The sequence below is a fragment of the Populus euphratica genome, unplaced genomic scaffold (assembly GCF_000495115.2).
Source record: "Populus euphratica unplaced genomic scaffold, PopEup_1.0 scaffold65.1, whole genome shotgun sequence".
Lineage (NCBI taxonomy): Eukaryota > Viridiplantae > Streptophyta > Magnoliopsida > Malpighiales > Salicaceae > Populus > Populus euphratica.
Genome location: NW_011499943.1, coordinates 34735 through 53519, shown reverse-complemented (window position 1 = coordinate 53519; position 18785 = coordinate 34735). Strand labels below are relative to the sequence as shown.

Here is an 18785-nt window from a genome sequence, read left to right as displayed (position 1 = left end):
ACATTGAGTTTACAAGTTGAGCAAGAACCTGTATCCTAAAATCTTATCGTCTCCACTAAGGCGTATTCAATCTAGCTTGCATTTGTGGAGGAGCAGTCTGAATGCTAATGTGGCTGCATAAGCCAGCCCACTCATAGCAAGAAGCAAAGCTGCAACAAACAATAGTATAATAATTAATAAAACGGGGCGCAAGAAGATAATATAAACGAATACTCCACTTCGTTTTTGTATATTGCCAGCAAAAAGATTGAAAAAGTTGGCTATCCATTAATCCAACTAAAATAACTCAACATGGAATACAGGCTCAAACCCCATTAGAACAACTCAACATGAAATGGCATGCGGGCAAACAATTTCAACCAATGAGAAAAATTCATATGAGATGAAGAGGATATCGATGCTGCTAGCATGAGAGATAGCATACCAGATACAGAACAGTAGAATAAAATTGCCAGGCGATATTTGATCATCCATGGCAGATTAACTTCAAGGGAGCAATGCCTTCGATGTTCCCCTGCTTTAACTGATGCCACTAAGCCACGTGATTGCAATTCCACTAATGGAAATTTTACACCAGTGACAGGGTACCCTACGATGTCCCTGACCTCAAGTTTCAAGGTTACTGGAGTTGTGCTCCAGTCAATTTCAATTGCTCCAAAATTTGGCTGACCTAAAAGAAATTTACAGTTGATATACCAAGAAACGCTTTAAAAACAGAACCAGAAGCATTGTCATAAAAGAAACCTGAAAAAGCCATTCCTTACCATACGTGCATGACCTGAATCTGCAATTTTTGCTGATCACTCTCATTGTCGTTGGTGTCAGCCATGCCACAAATCTCACTAACAAACTAAATACATGTGGGACCGCTTTCTCAACAGCTTGTGTAAGCCCACTTGCAGTTACATCATATAGTGGATATCCAGTAGCACAGTCATATCTAGAAATTTCTCCAAAATGAACATCTCCACTGATGAAGAAGATGCCTTCTCTCTGCACAGGAACGCGGTAATGGTAAACATGCAATGCGCACAGATAATAGGCATTTATTACTCTCTGGAATATAAAATCAAATGCTCCGCACCAGCTTGTATTAATACACTCGAGATCATTAGTGCTACTGAAAGCAGTTCATTTCCTCAGGGATATGCATTGCGGCGATAATTAAAGGCTATTACCTTAGTATCTGCTATCAATTTGAAAAGACGATTCCTTTCCTTTGGGAAACGTCCCCAGGACTCCAAAGAAAACAATGGGCGAGTGGTTGCTGAAAGATTTGATATAACCTGAATTATGGGGGAAAGGAGATTGCAGGATTAACAGCGAATAACAGACAAAATATGTCTCTACAAGCTTGCTTGCATGGGTGCTTGCATCAATGCTTCCTTGTGCATGGATATAGAACTATTCAATCGCAAATCTGATAATTTTTAGACAGTAAAAACCCTACAATACCTGCACTGAAGACCCAATGATGGTAATGGCTGATTTTGGTCCGTTCAACTCCTTTTCTAACCATGTCCACTGAGAACTTCCCAGGACACTCCCATCGCTGCGCAAAGGATCTCTGTGGTACCTCGTGTCTAAAAGGATGACCTAAAGAAAAATGGCCAGTAAGGATATGAGTTCGTCCCCAGGAAAATCACAATTGAGCTGCATATCTAAGAGGACTAAGGAAGTATGTGACGGCATTCTCTTTTGCACCTTGATTTGTCTGCCCACCGGGCCAAACATATATGAAGTATACACACCCTCCTGCTGGCGCCTATAAATATAATAACGTAGAAACAATGATTAAATTGGTCATCTAAGCATTGTAGGGTGCTTATAATTTACAAACTCGCAGCATGATCAAGTTTTTCATAACTTGATATAAGTGAAAACAAATGGAAAGGATAAGGAATTTTGAAGGAAAAGACTTAATCACCGAGGACTGTCTTGAGGCTCGTCTAAGAAATCGAGGAGAAGCTTTTGGTTAGTGATTTTACCACCAAACTCTTTTCCAGCATCATTTAATCCATAGTCATGGTCATCCCAGGTACCAATAACCTGCAATATTGGTAAGACAAGTGTGAAGAGAGGGATCACTTGTTACTATTGTAATTATTACTATAAGAAGAGTGAAGATTGATCGTATTAAATAAGGTGAGGTGAGGTATAAGGAAAGTAGCAGGTAGGTGGTACCTGAGTAGTGTGTCGAAGACGAGAATAACCAGGATTACTTTTAGCTTTCTGGTATCTGGACTCCAATTCCTTTGGGGAGGAAGGGATAAACCTAGGAGCATTCTTCCAAGGCCCAAAAGTCCTTTCCTTTCCAAATAACTTAGAAGGACGTTTAGTGTCTCCATAAACATTGTCTCCCAGCCAAATAAAAACTTGGGGATCAAAGTCAATTATGGCATTCCAAATGGGCTGCCAATTGCATAACAATAATATCATTGATTGATTGACGAGGAGTGAATATATGTGTGTGTGTAAGTAATATTCAGCCGTGGGTGAGAGAGGAGTAAGAGGAAACATTGAGTGAGCTATCTATAGGTGATGTGAAGGGAAGTGTCGACTGATGATGAGTAAGGAAAAGCAAAATATGAAATTGGAGATTACGATTACCTGAGGAGCGCTTTGGTTGGCGCAGGATCCAAAGGCAATTCTGGTTACGAGAGGCTCTAACACTTTCCCTTTTCCTTCCCCTTCCCCTGCGCCGCTGTTTGTGCCTGTCGCCACCACTCCTACTACACCTACAGCCACCACCATCCACCACAACCACCGACTCCTCTTGCCCATTTATTACTCCTACTACTATTAGTAGTACTGTTGTATTAATAAAAGATACTATAGATTAAAGCACCGTAGAGTAGACATATTGGAAAACGTCGACGACAGGGAGAAGGGCAGCCACAGAAACGGGGCCTGTGAATGGAATAACGAGCCCGTTAAACCTTTCCATAAAATTAATTTTGTACGCTTGGGCTTCTTCTAATATCCACCAACAACTAAATTTGTGGGCCTTCTTTCTTGTTCTTCAACAAATCACGCCCTCCACACTTCTTCCACGCTTTTCTCCTCCTCGCCTACTCCTCCACTGCTCCCTGTCAACTCCGTCTACACAGCAAAGGCTCCCTTCACCGATTCCATGGCTGCCGCTGCTCCCAGGCGGGCTCAGAAGACTAGTACTCTACCCCCACACCGCCGTGGCTGTCATCTTATTACTCCAAAGTTTTTCTTTTTTTCTTTGTATCGAAATTTTACTTGGGAGTAGTTTATTAGCAAGAATATATTCACAAATCTATGCTTCGTGTAGATATTGAATGAAATTGGGAGTGACTTGTCAGAATTCAAGTGCGGCCTTGCTCATCTATTTTGCAAGTGAATCAAAATTTCTCCTCGCCTCTCTCTCTCTCTCTCTGTTTTATTTTATGATTGATTGAATTGATGAATGTAGATTGAATTATATATGTTTACATATATTTATATCATCTCAGTGCATCACGCAAGCGCCTCTCTCACTATCAAGGAGAATTACGACTCTGATGTTCGAGACGACACGGAGACTTTCCTCTACAAAATTGTTCCCGAGGTAAAAACAAAAACCCACCTTGTTTCTTACGTTTATTATTTAGGTTGTGTATTTGCTTCCTGTTTTCCTTTTTAGATAGTACTCAATATCGAGTCCAAAATCATACCTTTAATTGAGTATTTTTTGTTATTAATAATGTTTTTCTCATCATTGTTAATACTAATAGAAGAATTACTTGTACTCATGTTCCGTAATAAAGAGAACTTACAAAAGTTACTTTTTTCTTTTTAGATTATCAATTATAAAAAACTGCATCAAAACTCTCTTTTTATACAATCCACGGAATTTAAGTTTATCAAAACAGTTGATAAAACTGTAGAAATCATCTTCTAGAAGAGAGAATCTTTCACTTCTCCTCTATAAATCAAATTTATAATATAAAAAATAATTTTTTTAATATTAATAATAATTTTTTTTTCAAAATTATTAATTATTTTATTAATAATATTAATTATAATAAAAATAATAATATTTATAACATAAATAATTATATCAAGAATTTCAAGAAAGACAATATTTTTAGTTATAATAATATTTATAATATAAATAATTTTATTTTTAATCTGAATACTTTGAGTTATAAGTAAAAAAATAATATTTATAACATACATTATTATATTAACACATATAGACGGGCATGCACACATCAAAACCTAATTTGAAAGTGAGCGTGGATCCTTCACACTTATTTTAAGATTGAGCGTGAATGTGTCCATACCTAACTTGAGTTTGGACTTATACGTGTCCACATTCACTCGGTGATTGTAAAATAAATATTCTTAATCATAACCATAATAAAAATAAAAATAGTATTGATATTTGTAATATTACTACTTTTAATTATAATCTAATTTGAAAGTGAGCGTGGATCCTTCACGTTTATTTTAAAATTAAGCGTGAATGTGTTCGTACCTAACTTGAGTTTGGACTTATACATGTTCACATTCACTCGGTGATTGTAAAATGAATATTCTTAATCATAATAAAAATAAAAATAGTACTGATATTTGTAATATTACTACTTTTAATCATAATTAAAATAAAAATAATTATAACACAAATAATAGTTTTTTAAATATTAATTTTTTTAAATTTATAAATTATTTTATTAATAATATTAATTATAATAAAAAATAATATTTATAACATATTTTGAATATTCATACTATTAATTAATTATAGTAAAAATAATTATATTTATAACATAAATAATTAAATGAAGAATTTCAAGGATGATTACAACACAAATAATAATATTTTTTATATTAATACTTCGAGTTATAATAAAAATAATAATATTTATAGTAAAAATAATATTATTTTTTATATAAACACTTTAAATTATAAAAAAAAATATTTATAACACATTGTTATATAAACATATATGTGGTCATGCGCAAACGAGTCTGGACCTGAGTATCATATAACAATGGAGTTGTTATAGCCAATCAAGCGCTAGGGTTTACCCAGAATATTAGATTGCTTTAGCACCAGGTGGCGCTCGGACTTTCTCCAACGCCACGTGGTTTTAGAGTTGCCATAGCTAGTCGGGTTTTTTACCAATATTCAAGCATCGAGTGCCCTTGTATGGGAAATGCTCTTATCAGGTGCCTACTCCTCATGTTTTTTAGCCTCACAAAACTTGTGTTGATTATTTTCTTTTTAATTATTTGTTCAATGTCAAATATATTTTAATAAAAAGACAATTATATCCTTCTTTTTCTGTTTTTATAATATTTTGTATTAAAAATAAAATTATTATTATATTATTTTAATTTATAGTACTTTGTATCTATGTAAAAAATAATAACACGTCACTCTTTTAGTATATTTCATAATATCATACACGTGTTTATGTTTTCAGGGAAGATCTGCCCTTGGAAGCAGACCATCGAAGGTCAGTTGTCCTCTGTTTCACTCTTAATTTTAAACGCAATGAATCATCTTCTCATTTTGGTTTCTTTCCTCCCACTCGAGGGATTGCAAAAAGTAGTGCTATTTTTATTCTAATTTCATTTCTATTTACCATGTTTCTATTCTTGTGGTTTGCTTTCTATTACGATGGCAATGCTTTATGAGATGAGCCCTTCACAGCGGGGCCAAGTGAAAAGTGGGTGGAAAATAAGTGAGCAGCTGAAATTTTCGTTCTCTGTTAAGCTAGTACTTCATCATTTTCAGGTGATATTGGGTGGCAAATGATTTCTAAGTTTAGCAGGCAATAAGATTGCGAGGAATAAATGCAGATATTGATCTCCCAAACGAACTTAAAGTTCATAAAATTCAAATATGTGTGTACACAAAAAGAATGAACAATTAAGCACTTCAACGAGAACAAACGAATTGAATGTGTATATAAGGGCAGGGCATGGATGAGAATATTGGGCTAGCGCATCATGACAGAAAACTCGTGGAAGCTAAGGACACCGTCTCCATTAAGGTCAAAGGTACGAATCATAGCCTTGCAGTCGTTGATGGACCTAGACTCCCCCAGTCGACTCAACATCCTCTTCAGGCTGGTAGGAGTGATGCAGCCTGAGCCAGGCTCAGTTTCGTACTTTTCAAAAGCCTGTCTAAGCGCTTCTGTCTCCTCCTCCTTTGAAGCACTCCCTGCCATCAAGCATTGGAAATCCTGGAATCCCAACAACCCATCTCCATCCATATCAGAGAAGCTGACGGCGGCCTCAGCTTCCTCGATGGAAAGCTGACCTCCAACAGTAGTAATACAGCTCCGCAACTCAGCAGGAGATATCTTTCCATCTCCATCTTCGTCAAAGTAATTGAAGACCCTTTGGAGCTGGTTGTTTCCAATTACATTAATAGCACTAGTCGAGTTATTAACGTTTTTGGGAGCTGGAAGAGAAACAGGGTGGTTATTGTCGGGTTTCCGTGGAGATAGTTTACGCCGTAATCTTGCAAGAGGAGATGAATTGCCGGAAGGTGAAGGTGAAGATGAAACTGAATGTGACTTCATGATAACAGACAGGTAAATATATAGAGATATTCAGAAAGGTAGTTTGAGGTTTCAACTAATTAACTACTAGCACGTGAGTGCGTACTCGAGTATAAGTTGTAGAGGAAGAAAAAGGAGATGGAATTAGATAGCTAGAAAAGAGAGAAATTGTTGTTTGTATTGGGTTTTCTGAAAGAAAGCGGTGATGGCTATATATCAGTTTGGTTTCTTGAGGATAGTCATGGCCTGATCTGGTCGGCAATCGGGTGTCAGACGTGGCGGAAAGACTGGAATGGATTAGAGAGAGAGAGAGAGAGCACACGGTTTTTGTTGGGCAATAAAATATGGCTGGCTCTTAAATAGGTGAAGTTCCAGGGGCGGCAACGCAGCGCGTGGCGGAACCTTCCTTCTTCTTGACTTCTATTTCCTCCATTTTCCAAGTTCTGGGAATTTCTGGAATTTTCTATTAGGAAAAATATCTAATAGGACTGGACGGGCTTGGATCCTGATTATTTGACACGTGTTGCTTTTTACTTTTAGCAAGCAAGGTTATTTGACACGTGTTGCTTTTTACTTTTATTTAATAAGCTTGTGGAGCATGATGGCCATTAGCAAGCAAGGAAAATATGGAATAACCATGTGGCCAAGTGGTAAGGACTTGGGATTAAGGGGTTTGTTCCCTCTCTGGTCTCAGGTTCGAGTCCTTGGTTGCTCATATGATGGCCACTGGAGGCTTACATGGTCGTTAACTTCAGGGCCCGTGGGATTAGTCGTGGTGCACGCAAGCTGGCCCGGACACCCACGTTAATCTAAAAAAAAAAATATGGAACAAATCCAGTGGTAGTAATGGCCAATAGTATGCTGTCGGTCACCGTCAGGTGTGTAGTCATGGTCAAAGTTGGGGGGGTCTTCATTTCGTCACGCATTGCCTTTGCAAAACTCCTCGCTCGTCACTCCTAATTTCCTCAACAGATCTCTGGTAGTTATGGGTGAAATTATAAGTTCATGTTCTTTTTTCTTTTTCTTTTTTTTTTCTTTCATAAAATTAGTTGGTTAATAGATTGCTACAATCTGGGGTTTAGGGTCCGCAATTCAATTCATTGCTGCAATATTCGAAACAAAATCCATATAAAAAATAAATCCCCAACAAATCCTCTTCTTCCTCCTGTCATGTTGATGGCTCTTTTCCATGATAACAATTAGCACGCGCGGTGCTCGAACATTGATAAGCAGGGGCTGGGTTTCTGGTGCTTGGGGCTGATATGCGCGGCTTGTTTGTTAACATTATTAGCACAGAGAAAGGAGATGGAAGGACTCAAGCCTTTTCCTTTCTTTGCCAAGTAAAGGCAAAGTTTTTGGATTAAAAAAATATAATTCACTTACCTAGGCCCTTGTTTTTATTAAAAATTCAAAAAGAAAAAAAAAAAGATACCAAGATTGTGCCGCCGGAAACCCACTGCCACCACCCTCGTGTATAATCAGGTATCGCTGATTGATACGTCGTTTTCCATATAATCGACTAAAAAGCTAATCATGCGATACGCACAGATCTCTTCTACACATGATATGTGAAGATATCCACAAGAAGGTTGCTATTGCTCAACTGATTTTCCAGAAGACGTGATATCGAAGCTCACTCGAGATGAAAATTTGCATTTTCACCACTTAAGTGTACATAATCAGGCATATATATATATATAAATATATACATAAATATAACTAACTTATAGAGAAGTGGAATTTTAGGAACAAAAGCAATACACTCATCAATCAGAGATACCAGGCCACACACCTGAAAGAGCAGCAGGAAAGACAGAACAGGTTAGATCACAGGTTAGATCATGCCACCTGTCACAGGAACGCAAACAGAGGAGTATGACAAAGAAACCTTCAATTTAATACACATGGAAAACAAATGGCAGCTTGCTTTTTTCTACTCTAATCATGCCATGCAAAATCTCCCTTGCCTTCTCTTAAGCTTCTTCCCCTTCTGTAGTCAATTTCTGCATCAGAGGTCGATAATCCCAAATGATATTTCCTGCTAATTTTCGATGATGCCATCTTTGAGAATATGTCATCATCAGTCACAACATGGTTGCCGGGTGTTCTTGATCCAGATATGTTCCCAGGTTGCCGTCTTGATTTAGGATCTGAGTTAAATACAACAAAGGATGACTATGAGAGTACATCTTAAAAAAATGGATGTTTTGTACATGGTCACAGCATTATAGTTGCAAACAAAAGCACAGAGACATGTGAGGAGATGGAAGGTGCTCTATTCACAGACATGAGGGAACAAAAGCCTTGGCGTTAACATTCCAATATCATCGAGAATATCCCTTGCCATGCTCCCTTTCTTATCCACCCGAAAAGACAGATCTTTCTAACAGGAGCTTTCCCCACTACATTTTAAAGTTTAGAACATCGAACAGCAAATCGGAAAAGCATAATCAAATAGTTGATTGTTGAGAAAACATAGATAAAAAGATACTTGGGAACTTAGGTCGAGTTACATTTCAATGCCACTGTTCTGAGATTTCAATTTTTTCTCTCTTTTCATGATTTTCAGAACAAGAAACAAAGTTAGAGAATTCACCTTCATAGTTTGCATGTGCTTTTTGGCCCTCATCTGGAGACGAGGCTTCCACACTTTCTTCCATTGTAGGTTTGGTTGAAGTAAAAGGAGTCATGCTAAATGAGTCCTCCGTTACATCAGAAATCTCTACATATTGAGGAGTAGTGATAATCTCATCAGCACTGAACCCAAAGGATGCTCTGTAAGCTTCTAATTCTTCAGCATCTTGCTTGGTACTTTTATTATGCCTGTTCTGGTGTCCATTTCCACTAGCAGGATAAGCGTCCGAATCCTTGGAAACACTTAATCTCCCACCAGTATTAGGAAATGGGGGGTTATGGTCCAGGTAGAATTGTGCAAATGTAGCAGGACAGAAGAAATTTGAATCTTGCGACACCATGGAGGCACCGGCAGTCTCGGGCCCAAAATGCCTGCCAGATCCATTCCTTGAATATTTTCCATTTTGGGGAGAAACTGACGGATCCCAGTGAGTGGGGAAATCTCGTTCGGGAAAAGATGCTGACAAACAGTCACCTGAAGTCCTAGAAACTGGTGATCTGAGACTGCTTGCAGGACTTCCAGGATAGAGTGAATATGTTGCTTGAAGATCAGATGCAACAATGTAATTGTTCTTTTCAGCACTTTTGAGATCCCTAGATGATGTAAGGAATTGAGCAAAAGGAACATCTGGGGAAGAGGGTGTAGTTAAGTGAGCCAGCTCTGGTGGGGGTGTAAGAGGAGCAGAAGATGGCTCTGTTGTGAAGGTTGAGAAGACAGGAGGAGAAACCAGTTGGGTTTCATGAGCATAAGGGCCAGTGGCAAACATTGTGGATGAAGGACCCCCAGGTGAATTAGCAGAAAGGAAGCAGCTAGGAGACTGAGCAGTTGATGGGAGAGCAGAATTTGTAAATGAGGCTGGTGAAGATGGGGGAGCTAGAAGTGACGGAGCTAGCGCTGTAGCTTGATTGGTTAGGCCAACAGGTTGAGGTCCATTTGGCTGGGTTGCTGATGCATTGCCCTCAGGAATACGAGATGCAGGCATAATGCGCTTTCCACCTTTCTGCACACTGAAACAAGACAATGCCCCCCAGCATTTTCCCCATCTCTTGCTCTGCTAAATATATAGTCAAGACAAATTATAACTAGATGGCAAATTGCAAATGTGAAAAATGAAAATCAAATCCAAATGCTAGAAATCAAGAGCTTGTTTAGCGAGTAATTTAAAAACGAACATTCAAATGAAATAGATATAGAATCACCTTATACACACACATACATACATGAATAGTATTTATCACATCACTAAATGAAAAATAAAATAAAAAATCAAAAGATATATTTTTCTAATTGATCCAATTCTATTATACATTATTACCCAGAAAATTAAAAGATGCGGAAAAAAGAGCTTCATCACAACTTGGTACTACAGTTTCATCAAAGTGACCAGCAATTTGTGTTTGGCAATGTGATAGCTTTTGCGGTTGTAATTTGAAGAGAAAAAAAGGTGGGTTTAAGAAAAGTTACAAATTGTAGCCTTTTTCAAATACAAGTTTATTCCATAATTTGAGATGAAACGCATGTTCAAGCAATGAAAACCAAAAAAAAAAAAAAATTGAAGTGGAGTAGCATCTCCAACCGCACGCACCACAATGTCAAATGGAGAAACTTGGTGTGTGTATATATAGAACATAATAAATTAATCATGCATGGTTTCTGAGGGTAATTACACGAAATAATCCGAGAGAAAGGAAGGCTATCCGATGCGTTAGTGATATAGTGATAGCATGTGTTGTTTTGTTTGATCTGGAAATACAATAATGAAAACAATTAGTAGATAAAGATGGTCCTTATAATCAGATCTGTGCTCTTTTTTTCATTCGATACACATGATTTGCAAAATTTCATTTGCTCGATGATTAAGAAGACGATAAGCATTGAGTAACAAATAAAATAAGATTACAGATCTATCTATTCATCTGAGGGAAGGAATGAAGGAAAAAGAAGATTGAAACAAAAAGAAAGGCAAAGGGCATTTATGAGAAAGATGGTATAGAGGCATCAGATCCAGATCTACTGGAAATTGAAAGAAAGAAAAAGAAAGACGTACCTGTTGTTCCTGCTGCTGTTGCTGCTGAGGGAATCTATTCTGCTCCGACCCCATAACCGAGTCTGATAGATTACCCACCCACCCACCACCACTACTAGTTGCACCTTTGACTTCAACTCTCAACTCTACACACTACACACACTCTTTCTTCTTCTTCTTCTTCTTCTTCTTCTTCTTCAAGTTACTATTACTAATATTGGCCGTGGATTTAGAAAAAAGAAAGATAGCTGACTTCACTTCACCCTATCAAATAAATATCACTTTCTCTGTCTCTTTCTCTCTCTCTCTCTCGCACACATTTCATATTTCCTCTCTGTACTCTACTGTACCATACTATATTATATACTACGTAGTTTATATGTATTAGATTTTGATCAATTTTCAATCAAATACTACTATTAAACAACATTTCTTTCTCCTTTCTTTCCTACCTTCAACACACTATTACCATCAATACCATTACTACTGCCACCAACAGCCGCCGCCGCCAAAACCTAGATGCTGACACCCTCTAGATTTTACCCTCAACCCAGAGATTTCTATCTATAGTACTCACACTCGAAAAAAAAAAAACGTGTAAAGAAGGAGGACCAAAGAGATAAGGAAGGAAAGAAGAGAGAGAGAGAACTGAAAAAAATAAAATGAAAGTACTACAAAATTACTAATAATCTAGCATTCCTTTATTTAATTATCAAAAAGATTTTGTTTTTTCTTTTTCTTTTTCTTTTTGTTTTGCTCTTTAGTAAGATAAAAATAATAAAGGGAAAGACAAGGCAAGACAAAAGAAAAGAAAGCGAAAAGGATTGAAGTGATTGAGGAGAGATGCTGTTCTGCTGATTTTAACAAGGGAGGAACACCAAACTCACTTTTCCCTCACCCCTCACCATAGACTTGTAGCATGCTTTTCTTTTGTTGATGAATGCTTGTAAGTTGTAATATGCTTTTCGTCTTTGCTCTTCCTCTATTTTTTATAACAACAATAATAAAAGAAAAAAAAATAGACGTGAGTATCACTATCATTGTTATTTTTTACGACACAAGAACTATTTTTACTCTCTCTTTTTTTACACAAAATAAATGAAAAGAACGCCGTCCCAGTGGAGGCGCCTCAGCGCTATCCTTAAAAAGAGACGATCGGCATTTTTTACCTCTTATTTGAGGGAATAGAGGTTTAAAAGAAAAGAAACCAGGAAATATATATAAAAAAAAAAAAAAAAGATAATAAAGAAAGAGCTAAGGCCTAAGGGGAGTAAGAGTTAAATGCAGGTAAAATAAAATAATGAGCGTAAAAAGAGGTGGTATGGTAATGCTTATGGATGTGGGGTTCATGGATATGGGCACACCTCGCATGGGACCAATATCCCGTGCTTGCATGTTTTGCTTTTTACCTCCCCCAGGCCCAGCCCCACTCTCTTTTCCATTTGGCCCAGACTTGGGTGTTGGGTCTCTCCCTTGGCATTGCATTTGCTTACGATTCTCATCTGAAACCAAAACCGAACACCATCTTCAGTTTGAATTAAGCTTAGCTTTTTACAAGCCAACAGACATATCTACTAATCCTTTTTTAACCACTCACTCATGCATTCCTTCAAAAACAAAACAAAATCAATGAGCACTACTTACCTGTGTCAAAAACTTGCATAGTATGGGTCTAAAAACACAGAAACATGCAGATTATATATCACCCCAATTGTTTCTTCTCTCTCAACTCACAACATTCCTTTATTACCAGTAGATCTGTGGGCCACAAAAAGGTTTCTGCTTTAACAATCGTTGGCTTGTTCTATAGTTATTCCTTCTCTTATATTGTGGATTGTGGCCTCAGCAATAGCACAAGCTTCTCGAAATTCCCACTACAACGATGAATTACAAGAAAGGGTAGGACATCTCAACTTAAAAACCATAATTGCTTAAAACAATAAAAATAGTTAAAAGACCAGATTTGCACAACTATCATCACCGTGGCAATCACTTGCAAAACGCTACGATCTTCCAAGACTACGAAACAAACCCCTAATCACACAAAAGTTGAACCCTTCCAGACTTCCAGTTTTCTCAAGTCCCCAACTCCAATAAAGGGAAATTAATTCAACCCCTCCAATTCTCTATCTCAAGCCACCGGAAGAAGAGTTAAAGAAACAAACCCATAAAGCATTTTTAGGCGTTTTGATCCAACTTGTGAAATCAATACCATGTTTTTTGGGTAGTTTAGAAACTACCAAAACACACTTGATGGAATCTCAAAATAAACTTTAGTTACTTTAAAATAACAAAAAACAAAATCATACATGCCTCCAGTACTTTTTAACTCCCTCAAAATCGTCAAAACAAAGTTATTTTATGTTTCCCTGTCTCTTTAACCAAAAATAATAACCAAATGTTATCTTAATTCATATATGAATAAAGCCTAGAAACACTAACTTACGATGATTTATTAAAATTGTTAGCTTTGCCGACATTGTTCCTAACAGATTTGTTCATTTGCCAAGTCATTTTATGTTTTAACACATCTTTTAAAGTCCAATTGAACCATGATTCAAGTTTTAAGGCTAGTGAGAAGCATGCATATGTTTTTGTTGCCAGGTTCATAATCTATTAACCACACCCTCCTCCTTTGTCCGGGCTTGGGACCGGCTGTGATGTGCAATGACATACTATGAAACAACACAGGCGGAGTTACTCTTGTGCTATTAAAATGGGCAGCAAACGATGTGCGAGGAAAACCGTACTCTAGATGACGGAACAGATTAACGTATTTTACAACCTCTCCTTTTCTCAAATCCAGAGCATTGCCCTGGAGGTTCGAACGCATGTACTCCTTTCAGGCTTTCAGGGAAACGACTATCCACTAACGAACCATGGTATTGATGCAACCCTTTCGATCTCGCATTGGAACTAATCCTAGCAATGGACTGTGGCGACCTGGAACAAGAGTGTCCTGGTTGCCAATAACTGTTAGCATTCATTATTAACATGACACCAATACAACACGAAAATCAAAAACCATGCATATTGGGCTTTCCAAATGTGTTTGAACCACTTATTTTGTGCTGCAAGAAAGTCACATGTTCTGAGCTTTAAAAAATGTCTCCTAATAAAAGAAGCCACATTAGCCCCTCAACTTGGTCACAATAGTGGCCAATTTCATCTGTCGTGGTGATACAATTCTCCTGTTCCGCTAACTACTAGATCACCTAATTATTAATTGTAGATCACCTAATTATTAATTGTGAACCGGGATTGAATTCAAGGGTTAAATCAATTTTTGTATTTTGAATTTTTGTTTTTGGGTATGGATTTGAATTCCAAATAGAATTCAATTTAAAAAAAAACACGTAAAAGCAAATAAGCGGGTTTGCCACATTATTTCTCTTTGGAATTGACAAATAAAAACAATATTAAAAAAAAAACCCTAAACAACACAAACCAATTTTTTTTCTTTTCAAAACCCCCGACTATCTCTTTCCTTCTCTTCTTCCAAGTTCTAAACCCATCATCTCTTTATGTTTACTGAGTGACTAGGATTCTAAAAAACTGAGCAAGAGATCATATTGTTAATAATACCAAGAAAATTCCTAAAATACCTCCACAGAGCAAACCAAATTCACTGGTGCATCCGTTATTTTTAGAAGGTAACATAAATGTGCAATAAAGAAACATACAGGAGAGTGTTCAATAAAGATGCGGTTGTGTGGCTTATAGATCATTCTGATTTTATTGGAATATTTTTCATTGAAAAGTTAGTAAAAAAGACGTGTTGATAGTATTTTATGGAGTTAAAGTTAAGCATGAACATTAAAACTAACATTTATATGATTTTCACAAACTTATTTATACAATTGTCAAAACTTATTTATCCATTGAATTATTATAACTAAAAATTATGGTTCTTTATAAATTATTAACATTAAATCATGTTCATCATTAACTTCTTTATTTAGTAATGTGATTTGATGTTCATCTATTTAAACTTTTTTTGAAATATTTCCAGAATTTTTTTTCTCAACATTCCAATGAAAAGATTAATTTGATTGAATTTTTTTAATCAAATATATATATATATATAATAAAAAAATCATATGAAATAGATCCATTTATATCTTCTTTAAAATATCTATATTTTAATATAAAATATAAGGTGCTTGTAAAAAAAATGACAAAAAGATCTATTTCTGAATTAAAGGAAAAATGATGAAGATTACAAATTTAATTCATTTCAAAATGTATCACAAAAAATATAATTAAATTAAATTCCATGGTTTAGTATTTTATCGTAATGGTTATCAAGTGAATTCCTCGAATGATTTGGTTACAAAGTGTCAAAAAAATTAAAAAAAAAAACCATCAACTAATGTCTGGCTATCCGCTAGAAAATGATAAATAAATTAAATGAGTAAAAAAACAACTTTTAGTCAAGCCTAACCTAGTTTGGATTTGAGATTTGATTGAGTTAAATTAGGCTAAAATTTAATTAAAGAACCCCGGCTCTCGCCACTTGCACTTATTAATTATAAGAGATGTATGTACATGCATGAAGTTTGACCATGATCTTATAAATTTTTTTCAAATTAGCAATTGCCATTGGTTGGTAACTTCCATAACTGCACAAACCAACATGGTGGCCACTGGCGTTAGCTTTTATACATAGGAGAGGAGAAGCAGACACATACCAGGGGGCACAAGGAAACCTCCGCCCCACCCCAGCAGCTACAGTGAATCTCTAACAGATGCACTCCTGCAGCCAAAAAGAAATGCAAGGAAAAAGATGAACGATCAAACACTCACACAACACCAAAGAAAAGCTGTTGCATGAAACTATCATGTACCAGTACCAAGGGCTCAAATTACAATATTAAACAACCAAATTATCGTGGGACATTGGTCATCGACATTCCCATTTTATCTCTTTATGGTGCATCGCCACTTTTAACCACATCTTCAAATTGTGACCAATAAATCCTGAACAATTGTTCCCTTTGTTTCAGCGTCTTTCAACCCTAGATGTTCCGTTTACCTGGTAAAATTATTGAACTCTCATCAAGGCGGTGACTTGAAATATTTAGAAATTATAATCTAAAAGCTAGACTGCTAGGGTGGCGTCAGTTTTTATCTCACAACTTCGCTAGTCAAGGCACAAAGACTGATAGGATTCAGTAAATGGCAAAAAGAAACTTAAAATTGGTTCCATCATGCAGCAGGATTCATGTCAGCCCTCAAAATGGCTGCTCATGAGTATTGAAATGACAGAAACAAAGCTGAGAACCATGCCCTTGAAATTTTTTTTACCAACTGACAGCTAGTCCACTGATGACCAGGTCCCTCCTGTAGTCAAATATTTGGTTCAATGGGCGTAAGCACCACAAGCTCCAAAAACTCTTCTGTTTCTCTAATTTAATTTTGCAAAAAAAAAACATGTTGAAGCAGTCATCACCTACTAAGGTTACCAATAGAAGAAAAAATTAAATTTATTCACAAGATTCATCATCTATATTATATTTTCACTTGTATTGAAATAATAAAAAAAAAATAATGCATGTCTGTACAACAAATTGATACTCCAGAAATGTAAAGTACGGAAACAATTTATTGATTTGGTGTTTCTAAGAGGAGAAACTCATCTGCAGCAGAGAGATCTACAAGAACGCACAGGTCACTCATTCATCTTCGACTAGTAGGGGGGGAATTCAACATAGAAAGATCTCCACAATCACACCATCCAGCTTTTAGCAATACCGACGATTCACAGCCTGAAACAACACAATAATTCAATCAATGATTGAAATGCACAAAAAGCATCATCCTCTCAATAGATAAACCAAGAGGCAAAATTAACCAATTCTTGTTGTCAATTGACGATATAAAAGCGACTGAACTCAAGATGCCTTGGTACCATTTTATTTTTTCCTTTAGCCATCGGGAAATGTACACATACATCCAGTTGCTTGTCCTAAAGTCCTTGCTTGTCCTAAAGTCCAGACTTCATCCTCAAATAGCGCTTTGGAAGCAGGGGACATGCCATCGTGCCTTAATGCCAACACATTTTCTTGTTTTCACATTTCCTTCATGAATTTTCACTTATCAACCTCACATCTATAAGCTAAACTCACACAAGACAAACTGCAGGTATCACATGTAACATTCCAAGTTATTATTGATCTCAAAATTAGTTCATTAACCAGAAAAGGAAGCCAAGAAAAAATTGTAAAGTGGTCAATTATAGGAGTACTATAAAATTACTCATATACGAAGTGATCAGCAATTAGAAACATACAATGGAAGATAAACCATGCTAATGTTCTCTGCTGCTAGTCTGCACCCCCATTCATCTCATCAGAACACCAAATAAATCTTTCAAGCAACAGTTTGTGAAGGGTTTCAAATCTCAAGAAAACAATCCCAGCTGTTCCAAAAGCATCAAACTACAAGAAAAAACTGAATTGCTAAATTCTCAGTTGCTAAAACATGAAATGAAATAGCTAAATAAAATTTCCTCATTCCAGTTGAAGGGCAAAAAAAATCATAAACTAAGTAATCATTCCAGTTTTAAATTACTGCAAATCCATTATTTGTCCCCTACGTTTCAAATAATATAAAATTTGCTTTTATGTCCTATTTTTTATTTTACACCATCTGATCATCCATGGGGCAATTATCTGTCATGTGGATTACAAAAAAAATATAATAATAATAATAATAGCCACATCAGCTATATCCTACAGTAGATCTTAATCAGATGCAGGAGGTGAAAGAGGAAAAAGATGCAGCAGCTAAACTGAACAAATTTAATTGAGTAAACTATACACATGCATTGAAGATAAATCAATAAGATAACATACCTATATACTGATTCTGTCAACCATGCAAAGTGAGACAAAACTCTAAAATACAGCCTACAAAATATTACATAGATCATATGACATCACAAGGCAATGAACAAAATTCTGTCTCATAACAAACAATAATGAAAACCGCGCTTACAATAATTGGCATCACAGGATAATTCCTAATTCAATGATCCCCGGCACCTGAACAAAAAAGATGTTGAATTAAATGCAAGATCAAACTTGAAGAACACACAAACAAGATAACAAAGTTATAGTCGCATCTTACTTCCTAGAACCACAGTTGCAAGGTATCTTTTTATCCTCCAGAGGAAATTTGTAATTGTAAGTAATTTCTTCACCAGCAGCTATATGGCGTTTTGCATAGATGAAAATTTTTTTCTGACTTTCAACGCTTATAACCTTGGTGTAGCAGTTGGGCTACATATGATGGTCAAGTCATATCATAAGAATCGATAAATAACAACAATTTTAGTAAATGAAATCATCTGCAAAATAATTTATGTACCTACCTCGCAAGAATGGTTTATGAATCTTGCAATCCCACCACGCTTTGTGGCATCAACCTATACAATTATACAAAAATAACTTATTTGCCCTCATAGTTCATAACAAGCATCAAAGAAGAAAATTCAATGGTGGTAACAGCATGTCATAGTTGCCCTCCAATCCCAATATAAACTTCGTGGTTTACATACAATTAGGGGTGTTCAAAAAAACCGAAAAACCGAGAA

The 18785-nt window shown here is 36.2% G+C and overlaps 5 protein-coding genes across 21 annotated transcripts in view; 1 reads left to right on the top strand and 4 right to left on the bottom strand.

Moving 5' to 3' along the window:
- Positions 1–8: 8 nt before the first annotated feature.
- LOC105137170 (Calcineurin-like metallo-phosphoesterase superfamily protein) lies at positions 9–2886 on the bottom strand. Its single transcript, XM_011042811.1, has 9 exons — positions 2611–2886; positions 2185–2412; positions 1928–2049; positions 1705–1765; positions 1456–1596; positions 1179–1286; positions 765–993; positions 425–670; positions 9–149 (listed from the first exon to the last, which is right to left on the bottom strand). Exons 1-9 carry the CDS (start codon positions 2782–2784, stop codon positions 67–69), a joined length of 1392 nt encoding a protein of 463 aa, XP_011041113.1. The 5' UTR covers positions 2785–2886; the 3' UTR covers positions 9–66.
- A 146-nt stretch (positions 2887–3032) lies between these two features.
- LOC105137169 (UPF0047 protein C4A8.02c) lies at positions 3033–5613 on the top strand. 2 transcript variants are annotated; one of them, XR_844503.1, is made up of 3 exons: positions 3033–3217; positions 3483–3577; positions 5442–5613. XR_844503.1 is itself a non-coding variant. In XM_011042810.1 (3 exons), exons 1-3 carry the CDS (start codon positions 3134–3136, stop codon positions 5499–5501), a joined length of 279 nt encoding a protein of 92 aa, XP_011041112.1. In that variant the 5' UTR covers positions 3033–3133; the 3' UTR covers positions 5502–5613. The 2 variants fall into 2 exon arrangements, 1 of the variants encoding a protein (XP_011041112.1); XM_011042810.1 differs by having other exon boundaries at positions 3443–3577.
- Positions 5614–5823: 210 nt separating this feature from the next.
- On the bottom strand, positions 5824–7025 carry LOC105137168 (probable calcium-binding protein CML31). Its single transcript, XM_011042809.1, has one exon. The coding sequence runs from the start codon at positions 6546–6548 to the stop codon at positions 5961–5963; it is 588 nt and encodes a 195-aa protein (XP_011041111.1). The 5' UTR covers positions 6549–7025; the 3' UTR covers positions 5824–5960.
- Positions 7026–8247: 1222 nt separating this feature from the next.
- Positions 8248–11933, bottom strand: LOC105137167 (uncharacterized protein At1g76660-like). Of its 5 annotated transcripts, XM_011042808.1 has the most exons (4): positions 10955–11188; positions 9124–10214; positions 8815–8929; positions 8589–8677 (listed from the first exon to the last, which is right to left on the bottom strand). In XM_011042808.1, exons 1-3 carry the CDS (start codon positions 11035–11037, stop codon positions 8838–8840), a joined length of 1266 nt encoding a protein of 421 aa, XP_011041110.1. In that variant the 5' UTR covers positions 11038–11188; the 3' UTR covers positions 8589–8677; positions 8815–8837. The 5 variants fall into 5 exon arrangements, with proteins under 5 accessions (XP_011041106.1, XP_011041109.1, XP_011041108.1 ...); XM_011042804.1 differs by lacking the exons at positions 8815–8929; positions 10955–11188 and adding an exon at positions 11210–11933 and having other exon boundaries at positions 8248–8677; positions 9124–10216; XM_011042807.1 differs by lacking the exons at positions 8815–8929; positions 10955–11188 and adding an exon at positions 11216–11933 and having other exon boundaries at positions 8248–8677; positions 9124–10216.
- Positions 11934–15680: 3747 nt separating this feature from the next.
- Positions 15681–18785, bottom strand: part of SDG25 (SET domain protein 25) — a 9347-nt gene continuing 6242 nt past the window's right edge. For 6 of the 12 annotated variants that reach the window (XM_011042791.1, XM_011042802.1, XM_011042801.1 and 3 more), the window contains 7 exons: positions 18564–18617; positions 18320–18471; positions 18188–18234; positions 18046–18099; positions 17481–17628; positions 17100–17326; positions 15736–16956 (listed from right to left, as the gene is read on the bottom strand). In XM_011042791.1, the coding sequence (XP_011041093.1) occupies positions 18213–18234; positions 18320–18471; positions 18564–18617 (228 nt within the window). In that variant the 3' untranslated portion in view covers positions 15736–16956; positions 17100–17326; positions 17481–17628; positions 18046–18099; positions 18188–18212. Of the gene's footprint in view, positions 16957–17099; positions 17327–17480; positions 17642–18045; positions 18100–18187; positions 18235–18319; positions 18472–18563; positions 18618–18785 lie in introns of all 12 variants that reach the window. The other 6 variants (XM_011042793.1, XM_011042792.1, XM_011042797.1 and 3 more) reach the window with 6 other exon arrangements.

Bases quoted from the DNA above. Each gene is read 5' to 3' on its own strand.
- LOC105137169 (XM_011042810.1), top strand. From the start codon at position 3,134: ATGGCTGCCGCTGCTCCCAGGCGGGCTCAGAAGACTAGTACTCTACCC. The intron at 3,218-3,442 runs TTTTTCTTTTTT...TGATGAATGTAG, and splicing joins GTCATCTTATTACTCCAAAG to ATTGAATTATATATGTTTAC. The intron at 3,578-5,441 runs GTAAAAACAAAA...TTATGTTTTCAG, and splicing joins TCTACAAAATTGTTCCCGAG to GGAAGATCTGCCCTTGGAAG.
- LOC105137170 (XM_011042811.1), bottom strand. From the start codon at position 2,784: ATGGGCAAGAGGAGTCGGTGGTTGTGGTGGATGGTGGTGGCTGTAGGT. The intron at 994-1,178 runs GTAATAGCCTTT...GTTCCTGTGCAG, and splicing joins AATTGATAGCAGATACTAAG to AGAGAAGGCATCTTCTTCAT. The intron at 671-764 runs GTAAGGAATGGC...AATTTCTTTTAG, and splicing joins ATTCAGGTCATGCACGTATG to GTCAGCCAAATTTTGGAGCA.
- LOC105137168 (XM_011042809.1), bottom strand. From the start codon at position 6,548: ATGAAGTCACATTCAGTTTCATCTTCACCTTCACCTTCCGGCAATTCA.
- LOC105137167 (XM_011042803.1), bottom strand. From the start codon at position 11,037: ATGCTTATCGTCTTCTTAATCATCGAGCAAATGAAATTTTGCAAATCA. The intron at 10,215-10,954 runs TATAAGGACCAT...ATATATTTAGCA, and splicing joins AAAAAGAGCACAGATCTGAT to GAGCAAGAGATGGGGAAAAT. The intron at 8,678-9,123 runs GTGAATTCTCTA...TATTTAACTCAG, and splicing joins AGCACATGCAAACTATGAAG to ATCCTAAATCAAGACGGCAA.